At 40.0% G+C, this 10,571-nt stretch overlaps 2 protein-coding genes across 4 annotated transcripts in view; one reads left to right on the top strand and one right to left on the bottom strand.

Moving 5' to 3' along the window:
• Positions 1-42: 42 nt before the first annotated feature.
• LOC147196298 (putative E3 ubiquitin-protein ligase UBR7) lies at positions 43-7,330 on the bottom strand. Of its 2 annotated transcripts, none has more exons than XM_086127214.1 (11): positions 7,098-7,330; positions 6,809-6,942; positions 6,088-6,148; positions 5,086-5,181; positions 4,954-5,007; positions 3,812-3,899; positions 3,599-3,726; positions 1,838-2,026; positions 767-923; positions 626-687; positions 43-451 (listed from the first exon to the last, which is right to left on the bottom strand). In XM_086127214.1, the coding sequence occupies exons 1-11, from the start codon at positions 7,215-7,217 to the stop codon at positions 368-370; spliced, it is 1,173 nt and encodes a 390-aa protein (XP_085983340.1). In that variant the 5' UTR covers positions 7,218-7,330; the 3' UTR covers positions 43-367. The 2 variants fall into 2 exon arrangements, with proteins under 2 accessions (XP_085983340.1, XP_085983339.1); XM_086127213.1 differs by having other exon boundaries at positions 3,812-3,908; positions 7,098-7,328.
• Positions 7,331-8,759: 1,429 nt separating this feature from the next.
• LOC147196297 (inositol-tetrakisphosphate 1-kinase-like) overlaps positions 8,760-10,571 on the top strand; it is a 30,481-nt gene continuing 28,669 nt past the window's right edge. Inside the window, exons 1-2 of one of the 2 annotated variants that reach the window (XM_086126916.1) lie at positions 8,760-8,977; positions 9,383-9,560. In XM_086126916.1, the coding sequence (XP_085983042.1) occupies positions 9,466-9,560 (95 nt within the window). In that variant the 5' untranslated portion in view covers positions 8,760-8,977; positions 9,383-9,465. The remainder of the gene's footprint in view (positions 8,978-9,382; positions 9,561-10,571) is intronic. The other variant, XM_086126915.1, reaches the window with a different exon arrangement.

Below are 10,571 nucleotides of genomic sequence, written 5' to 3'. Positions count from 1 at the left end.
TCAGTTGTTTTTTTTTTTCAATGAACCCATGACTCTCACCGGTGAATGTTTAACTTTTCTTTATTAAATTGCAGACAAAGACAACTTACCTCATATAAACACTTAGCAGCACGTCTTTAACAGACTTTTTCCAAGGCTCTGGTGCTGATACAAAACAGGTCACAAACGCACATGCGCAAAGTCAAAACTAACTTCAAAGTTGAGGCAGCTTGAAAAGAAACAAGTGTGCTTCCAACATTTGCACTATTTCTTCTAGAATGATTGCAGCATAAACACTCTTTTTTTTTTCCCCCAACAAAGGGAAAAAGAAACGCATTCACAGTTTTCATTAGCGCCACCGCAGGACTGCGGCATGGCCCGGCTTCAGTCACTCGTAGCCCGTGTTGGTCCTGCGCTGTTTTTTGGCCTGCAGCTCCTCGAAAAGCTCATACACTGCTTCCGTGGTGACTACCTGAGGGGAAACAACACAAATAATGTATCAGCGGATAATAAAAGGAAAATGTGACAGCGAACTGCAAGAGTCTGATCCAGTCATCGTCACCTTGCCCTTTATCTTTTTTAAAAACGATACAAAGCCCTTGACGCAAAAGTTTGCCCTTCCCTGGCTCATCCAGTTGGACCTTACCTTTTTTTCTGCTGCACATTTGTCAAATAATGCAGTTATTGCAGTCGCCATCTCATTACAACCTAAAAAGAAGGAAGCGTGATTAATCGGAGCACATAAATGTCAAGTGTAGCGACAGAGAAAAATTGCAGTCGTTCTCACCATAAATGAACTCGAGCTGCTGGACTCGGTTCATTGAACTGGTCAGCGTCATCAGCGGGTGCTTCCCAAACGGCTCATTCAGGCCTCTTCTCTCGTAGGCCAGAACCGAATCAGACAGGTCCATGAGGAAGTGGACATGTGAGGCTACATAAGCCCTCTGTGTGCCACAGGTATGACACATGTATTATACAATGGAACATTCTGATAAGCATAAATAGAAGGGCTAGCGCGGGGGGTGAGCAAACGTGTATTTTTAAAATGGACAGTCATTCGTAGCATGACTCGCTCGGGATGAAGTGTTACTATAAGACTGTTATCGGTTCAAGTGTGCTCCCTGAGTGGATGAGATGTTTGACATCTCTGATTGGTTGTTTTTGTTTGTTTTTTCGAATGAAAGGCATAAGATAGCCCTCTCTGGGCCTATTTTTTCACAGGTGATTTTACTGAAGTACTTGTCAGGTCATATTGACAGTTTTAACAAATACAACAAAAAGTTTAGGGGTTTTTTTTCGGTGAGAGTTCCTTTAAATAAGCCATTTTATCACATAAAAATATTACATTAAAAAACTCCTTCAGCACATTATCTAATGAGCTGAAGGACTCAAAATGAAGATAAAAATCTGCTAACCAATTTTTATTTGCTTTACAAATTACTGATTTGGTCACACAGCAAACTAAATAGTTTAATAAAAATGTAATATGATTCAATTATATTGACTTGAGATTTCATTTCAAACAAAGTACATAAAGAAATGAAAAATCAACCAAATAAATAGATCATACTGAAATCAGAGTAGGGGGAAGTTGAAGCTGAAAATATTTTATTCATTAATTCATTAATGTCATTCAATGTAAAATTGTTCAAAATCAATTAAATTATTTAATTAGACAAGGAGATTTTTAAAATACAAATGACAAAATAAATACATAATGATCAACCAATGTTCAGGTTAAATTAATGCACCAAATATTACACTACTTAATTGTAAACACTAAATGCTCTGCGGGCTGAATTAAAGAACGGAGCCACGGGCCATACGCCTCTGAGCCAGCCTGATGCTGGAGACCCACCTTGCAGCTCGTGCAGGTGCACAGCAGTGCGCGCCACTTGGAAGGCCAGAACACCGCCCCCTTTCGAGGCGTCGACACATGCAGCGTCTGAAAATACTTCAGCTTGCAAGCCACCGTTTTGATCTCGTTGGGAGAGTCGATCATGTCATCGTGGCTCCGCTTACAAGGAAAGCTCCTGGTCGGCGCTCCCTGCCGTGAGACGAGGGCTGTGAGTTATGGCGTGACACGGCTCCATAAAACACAAGATTCACCCAGCGAGGGAGAGATGATCGGGCGGTGAAAATGAGCGCTTTACAGTAAAGCTGGCCTGTGAAGCGCGGCCAAAGCTGTCTGCGGAGTCAGAGACAGAGGGGCCTTGTGGGTCACATCTCCTCTAATTACCCAAGAGAAGGCCTGCTCGCTGTCCTGTCACGTTGCTCTTCTGCGCCATCAAGTGGCAAGCTACAAAGCAGCGGCTGCCACATCAGACCACAACATAGAAAAAAAAGGCAGTGACGCTGCACATCTGCGCCGTGCACCGCATGAATCCATCGTGACGGATTCTACATTACGCGATCATGTATTTCAAAGCCTTCCACATCACACGGGAGTGTATAAATAACTGGAAGACTATGCTTGCTAAGTACAAGAAATACTGCATACATATGTTCATTCTGTTCATAAACATGTATCTGGTCATCATGGTTTTAGTACATTACCAATTTTGGCATGATTAAAGGAAGACTGATATAAACGTGAACTACACCGTTTGTTGCGGGGAGTACGTTCCAAGCCCACACACAATGAACGAACATTTTCCATGTGCGGTAGTAGAAATTATTTTGATTGCTATTGAAACGATTAAAATGCAATTCATTGATTTGGGAATTTAGGATGTATTCAGCTACCAAAACTCAACTTGAAATTTAACGTGAAAAAAATTAAATCAAAGGAAACACTTTCAAACAAAATAACATTTAAATATTAGCAATGAAACACTTTGTTTTTTTCTTCCCCCCCCCCCCCCAATTTTGCTGCTGTAGACTGCAAATTTGCAAATTTCCCCAGTGTGGGACAAATAAAGGTTATCGTATCTTATCTTAATATAAAACAATCAATACAATTAAATCTGTCTCTTCCAGCCTGCCTTGGCCTCTCAGAGCAAGTGTGCTGCCATGCATGCATGGAGTATATGCATGCATATATGTATAAAGTACATTAAGATAATAAGAGTCCAGGAAGAAAGTTGCGATTATTAATATAACTAGTTTTTTTGCGTAATGAGGATGAATATATGCCTTCAAGTGTTGTTATATTACCTGTCTGTGTGCGTTCCTACAGTGTTTGTGTGTAAATATTCGTTATTTGAAGGACTCTCACTCCCAAAAGTCAATGCCAATTTGCTATTAGCATGTCACTGTGATTTTATACTGACTGCTAGCATTAGCGGTGTTTCTACAAAGTACTGTACATCTTGTATTTGAAGAAACAATGTGTGTAATTAATTTGGTTGTGTGTTTAGCTTTATAGTAAACCCTAGACTAGAGCCCCATTCCTTTATTATTTTTTAAATATATATGAAGCTCCCCCTCATGAAGGACTTCTGGGGTTTCACAAGAGCTTGAGAAAATACATACTCCAAGTTTGAATGTAGAAACATGTAAGCTTGAATGTAAACATCTATTTTTAAATATAAAAGAAAAACAATGGGAAATATGGAAAAATATAAATATTTTTATGCCATCCATAATGTTGAAATCTTCTATGTTGAGGCTGCCCTACCTCCTGCTCCTTTTCCTTCTGCTCAAGACTGGTGGAAGGTTCTTCATGGCTAATTTCCCTCGACTCCAAAATCTCCTCCTTTTCTTCTACTTCCTCTACGTTCCCATTTTCACCCTCCTGCATCTCGGCTGAAAGCAAAAAGGAGACAAAAAACATCACCAAAGCGACACGATTGGTACTTGAGCGTTTACTGCTATCACCTTGGAGGAATACCTGAATGGTGAGCAGCGTATGTCCACAGAAAAGGAGCCTTGTTCATGCAGTCCTCGCATACCATCTCATCCATCTCCGCCACTTCGCACTGCAAATGCTTAATGTCATCAGATGAATGCTCATTAGAATGCAAGTATCATCTAACACAAGCCATCCATTTTTCATACTATTTGTCCTCATATGACTCACAGGTGAGCAAAGGACTATTCTAGATTACATATTGCTGGTCACCAGTCAATCACAGGGCACATAGCCAAGTCACAGACACCAATTCAGTAACTTAAAGAGACTGGCGCCCGGGACCAGATACCCGTTTCAAGTGCCAGAATTGACAGCAAGAACAGCGTACAGTCTGTATATCCCCAATACAAGCTCCCTGGGGCGTAGAGATCTTGCAATAGAGAGATTACAGCTCATTTGAAATCGCTATACACTACTCAAAATGTTAGGGATATTTGGCTTTCAGATGAAATTTATGTCACTGTAGCGTGAAATGTCCCTTGTTTTTCATCTTTGACACTTAATTTAATACATGAGCTCTTGGGGTGGATTTTATTTGTAATTATTTTAAGATTACTGCAAGGCCGTTAGTCAGAAGAAGAGAACGTCAAACAGCCGTCGGGGAGTTGTGGTCCCCTTAATGTGTATCGCACAGAAGCGAGGTCATCGAGCCGCAGCCGACAAAAAAACAGACGCTCCTCCAAAGAGATGAGTTTGCGTGTGGTTTTGGCTCAAATGGCTCCCCTGCTTTTGTACCTTAGCTCAGAGCAAAATGCAACGCGAGTTAAAAAGTGCTTTCCTTTTTTGTTTCATATATGAAAAAATTATATACAGTACACCAATCGCCCCCCCCCCCCCGTATTCTAAACATTTTTTAAATAATATATTTGTATGAATTTTTACTACACAGCACGTACCGTGGTAGTTTTTTTATCTTGCACACAAGTAAAACACCATGTTTTTAAAAACAAAAACGAACTAGAAAAAAAAACTAAAAAAGATACAAATTAACAAAGCTGTTCTGAATACTACTTAAAACTAATGACATTTACAAAACAAAATGAAATAAAAAAATACTAACGATAATTACAACTATAATAACCCCGGACCACACACACACATACGCAAGAGGTAATATTTACCCTGGTATGAAACCAATCCTCGCAGATGACACACTGAATCATCTCATCATTGACCTGTGGAGAAATTTCTTAAATTTCGTAAACATCAGAAGTAACTTCAAATTCAGGAACAGAAATGAACAAACGGCATACCTTATCCTCCTGGTCAGGAAATGGCCGGTCGCACGAGCAGTAGCGGCCGAAGAAGTTGTGATTGTAAAGGTTTTTTGCGTTTTCCTCATCTTTGATCTGCCAGAGCAAAGGGTGACCACGATAAGCAAAATATAAATAAGTCTCATGAAGTCCAATATGAGAGGTATTTGTCACTCATTGGGCATTTGGTTACGTTTAAAATGTATGGATGTAATCGATACATTTTGTGTATTATTTGTGACACTTTGATTAGATGAAATAAAATGTTCTGACATCCAAGTTTTATTTGACAATTGAGACACATTGTGGGGCGTTTTACTTTGGAGGTGCCACTGTACAGGTCAATGGTACAAATTCTGATAAGGTACTTCTTGTAATCGTCATGTTGGTAACAGTGCGTTGCTGCACAGCGCAGAACACATTCCACTAAACAGTGTGGTAACAATAAATCATAAGCAGAAAACACACTGCTGCTATCTAGGGCTGCAAATTATGATTTTAATAATATATTCATCTGTGGATTATTTTGGCAACAGTAATGTTAGATGAATTTGAAGTAAAGGTGTCCCAAATGATGATTGGCGATGTGACAACGACCCAATATATTCCACCTCACAAATGAAGATTCCAAAAGGAAAATGAAACTAAGAATGTTCTTAAAAATAGAAAGAGGAAGTGAACAAAATCTACTATGTCATGTCACTGGCAAATATAGTGTATCCACTTGTGATTGATGCACATTTCAGCGAATTCTCTCATATGAGTTCATCAAATGACAAGTCCTGGAATTGCCCTAATTTCAATCATGGATTCTTAAGACTCTTTCATGTGTACTGTTATGATAGTCAAGGACACCATCCTAGAATTTAAAAAAAATAAATACTGTTTTGTATGAATGATACACCACTTGAACTGGGTCACATGCAGTGAATAAAGTGTACCTAATGTTGTGGACTGTCTATGTTTAAAGTTATGACAGAGAGAGAGAGAACAAATTCTCACCGGAATGAGCTGGCACTGGAAATCCCCAAATTTGCCATTTCCACAATCACATCGAAAATTTCTGTTAAGAAAAGCAGGAAGAGAAACATTGAACTACTTCACAAAGTTGTTAATCTGCTCAACACTTGCTTGGACTTGCAGTCTTCAATGCGTTCATTGGGACAACTTGACAAAATTCTACCAAACAAGTATGGCGTAAACATAAATCAGTCAGTCATTAAAACTAAAGATTACCAGAATAATGCAAACACATCTGTGGCTTTATCTCAACTTTTTAAATGAAACATGATTGGAAAGGTGGACTACATTATGAACGCTGAACTAAGACACTACTGTATATAAATGTAAAAAAAGAAAAAACTACCAAACTGACTGGAATGAAGGGGGCGGAGGGTTCTCCAAATTGCAGGTTTGGCAATTTTTTTACGACAATCTGATGTAATTTGATTCATTCTTCAGCCCGAATTTAAAATGAAGCATCAACAGCATTTCTTTTCAGGAGCGTACAACATCGATAACTGCTCCTTCTTTTTTAAGGGAACTGAACCAGTGAAACAAGAAACAATTTGAAGAGTGTCTTAGCTTTATCCAGCTGCACACACGCTGCCGGAAGTTGCATTTTCTTTTCAAAACATGGCACGCCATCATGTCTGCTAGCCAGAAGCTGGGCTGCACTGTATTTGTTTCGACAAGGCAGTTAAATTCGAGTTTAACAGCATACCTTTTGGTGTACAATTCGAAGATGTCATGCCCATCATGACATTTGTTGACACACGCCAGGCAAATGCCAGCAGGCTGCGATGCATTGGGCGTGCACGTGTTGCATGCAAACACCGCCTGCCTCTTCACATAGCCCTGCAAAAACACACACGCAAAAAGTCAGCAGAACGTGGCCAAGAGCAACACGACCGTCATCCAGACATGAAATCAAATTCAATTCGACATAAGTGTGTTTTACGTGAGCACAGCATTCCTTTGCATGGATGGAGGACAAAGGACATGTTTCTTACACGGGGATAAGAACAGTTTTCGGAGTCACTTCCTGCCAGTACGCACAAAGCATGCTCCAGTTCCTCCTCGTTTTCAAAGAAGTCGTCAAGGTGCGAGTCCGCTGTGTCTGTCCCTGCCATGACGGAGGAGAAAATGCCGAGGATAAAACGAGTGTATTTGTTTGCTCGCGGTGCTGAAGCTGCCGCAAAAACAATGTTGTAGTTCCGGGCGGGAGTTTGGAGGCAATACCACGTGGCGGAAAAGACGTCACGGTAGCGATTTGCCAATAGGGGGTTGATCTTCAAATTTCCGTTCCCTCTCGTTCCCTCAGGTCCTCATCCTCCCTCCACCTCTCTGTACCCTCTGCCCCTCTCAACACGATGGGGTGTAGAACTTTCAGCCGCTCTGTCCCCAAACTCTGGAACTCACTTCCACCCAACATCCGTAATATTGATTCTCTTCCCACATTCAAATCCCATCTCAAAACCCACATATTCAAAATCACATACTCAATTTAAATTAATCTCTTCTTTTATTATTTATAATTTTATTTGTGGTTTTATTGTTTTGTTCTTGATTGAAAATTGTCCTTGCGTGTTTGAAAGGCGCTTCTAAATAAAATGTATTATTATTATTATTATCATTGCTCAATAAATATGATTTGATTTATTTCAAAGCGCTCTTGTCAATTCATCTTGAAATTGATTAAACAAATTATTTAATTTAATTAAATTTATTTTTTACCGATTACAGGTACGTACTGGATGTTTTCTTGTGGAATGGCAGGTGTTTGCAAAACTGTTCCAAAAGAGGGCGCCACTACTTGATTTTTTTTTTTTTTTTTTTTGCAGGGGAATGATTGTTTTTCACTTGTGGTGCGACGGTACATCGGAAAAATGAAATAAAATAATACATCCAAAATAGACCCTCACGAGGGTCTCGTAGTATGAAATTAATAATAACAATAATATAATAATAATTATTATTATAATAATAAACAATAATAAAAACATTAATGTAATTGAATTCTATATATATATATATATATATATATATATACACACACACATACATTAAGACAGAACAATTAAATATTCTTCCATTTCCAGGAGATGGAATAATTAACCCGTGTAGAGTCTGTTTCCATTTAAACTGCGGCATTCAAGAGAATAATAGTTTTGTGTGCAATTATTCAGGCTCAAATGTTACACTTATTAATTAAGTCATTTTGGGAGTGCATTGAGACGAGATCATTATCATCATTATTTCAGTATGCATACTTTTCGTGACATTTTTGGGTGGCGTGCTTTGTGGTTTTTCTCGTGTAAAGTGGATGCTTTGGCTCAATAAATGTGGAAAAACTGGACTTCGTCATCATGATATGCTGGAACAACAGGAACCACAGGCTCAACTTCTTTGACCACATGTGGTTGCTTTTGAATACTATCGGAAATTTATATTTATCCTTTATAACAAATTAATGTTGGATAATTTTACAATGAAATGGAAAAAAGAAGACTTGTTTTGGGCAGTTTATCGCCAATTTGGCCTTTGCTATGAAAAAAGTGAAGGAATAAACAAGTGAGGCGCAAAGTAATGGCAACCAGAGCACGAAAAAGAACTAAAACGAAATAGGGAGGGCTAATTTCCGAGCAGTACTTGGAGGCAGCACCAGCCTCCTGGATCCTGGGTGTGTGCAGTCAATCCCAGTCAGTCGAGCCCGTAGGTGCGGGGAGAAAGCACCAGCAACATCCCAACGTGGGTCCAGCTGTTCCTGTCAACTGTCACCTTCCCTGGAAACTTCTCCCTTTGCTCCAACTGGCGGGCCCAGAATGGGAAACTACCCGAGCTAGTTCCTGAAGAGGACGTCAATTCAGGGGTGGACTGCCAAAAGTGCCAGGTTAGTTAGCTCTCCGCGGCGCCTCATCGCGAGCGTTATTCGCAGCCCCGGCGCTTATTTCACCACGTCTGAGCGAACGCGCGTTGAAATGTTATACATGCAACATATACACATCGGCCTGCCCACTCGTCTTTGCAGCCCGCTTGCGGTCTTGCGCTGTGCCATCGTTTGGACTAGCAAGCTAGCCAGCTAACATTAGCAAGTGAAGTTAGCTTGGAGGGGCGCGTGCATGAGTTTGACTGATGCTCCACATAATCTGTCATGCTTCCAGGTTGTCATTGTATTTGTTATGTTGTGTTAGTCGTAGACTTGACATGCCTGTGATGGGCGTCTGTATTTGTGTACGACACAATCCAATAGGATTGGAGTGGTGAGAGACTTTACACAGCTTTCCTGTTTTTTTAGGTCGATCCCTCATTCAGTCAGCCAGCCAGTGAGTCAATCACATCCTTCACGTCCAGGGAAGGGTTCCAGGAGCATCACTGGAGATGCAGACTTTCTTAAAAGGCCGGAGAGTCGGCTACTGGCTCAGTGAGAAGAAGATGAAGAAGCTGAATTTCCAAGCGTTTGTAGATCTGTGCAGGTATGTGAGAGCGTTTGGAGTACCTATCATGTGCATGAATAGCTGAAACGCTAAAGTTCAACACAAGCCATTCAGGGATGGTGGTTGACTTCCAAACTTGTTTTATTTTAAAAACACGTTATTCCCAATTTAAATAACGTGAAATGACCCTCGTGTTTAGTGCACTTGCCCAACTGTTGAGAGGTCCTGGTTTTGAATCTCAGGCTCAGCTCAGTGACATTTGCATGTTCTCCTGTCTTAATGTAGCCATGTATATGTGTTAAGAGTTGTTAATGACATCCTCTGGCGAATGACAGTGGAAACTTTGGCCATCTTCGATTCTCTTTTTTGTCAACTTTCCTATCGGGTCAGAGTGAGATGATGATACTTGGAGGATTGGTCGTTCAAATTCGAAATGCCTGAATGCAACCTTTAAGCTTTGTTTAGCAAAGTTACTCCTTACCAGCCTTTATGAAAGGATATTACCCACAATTCTTCATACGGCAGCAATATTTCAAGCAACAGGGCGCCGATGGAGTTGACAGACTCTACGCCAAGACACTTGAAATTCATGCTCAAGACTTAATATAATACTTCCAAAATAACAATTAAAATAATTTTAAAAATACAGTACATTTTTTAAAAATTACAGATCAGTATATATAAAGACTCCCTCATTCCTTAAGCATATACTCTTAATTTATTTTAAAACTCTTAATTTCCAGTAGGTATGAATGTGAGCATGAATTTATGTTTGTCAAGTTGCGATTGGCTGCTCAGTAGTCCAGGGTGTATGCCGCCTCTCGCCCAGACCAACTGAGATAGGCTGCAACGTATAGATGGAAATAATGTTGTTACATTACAACATTTTGACATTTCTAACTGTTCAACTGCTGATGCCTGACGTGCATGTAAGGGATGATAACATTTTGGTTGAACTCCAAATAAAAGCGATAACAGTTTGCAACAGGATCGTTCATGCAACGGCAGCATAATATGTTTTTTTTATAGAAGTCGGAACGTGCCATAGCG

This window comes from Hippocampus guttulatus, chromosome 13 (genome assembly GCF_054856545.1).
Source record: "Hippocampus guttulatus isolate MCC_2025c chromosome 13, RoL_Hgut_1.0, whole genome shotgun sequence".
Taxonomy (NCBI): Eukaryota; Metazoa; Chordata; class Actinopteri; order Syngnathiformes; family Syngnathidae; genus Hippocampus; species Hippocampus guttulatus.
Note: the sequence above shows the minus strand (reverse complement) of the source record. Positions and strands in the feature narration are given on the sequence as shown.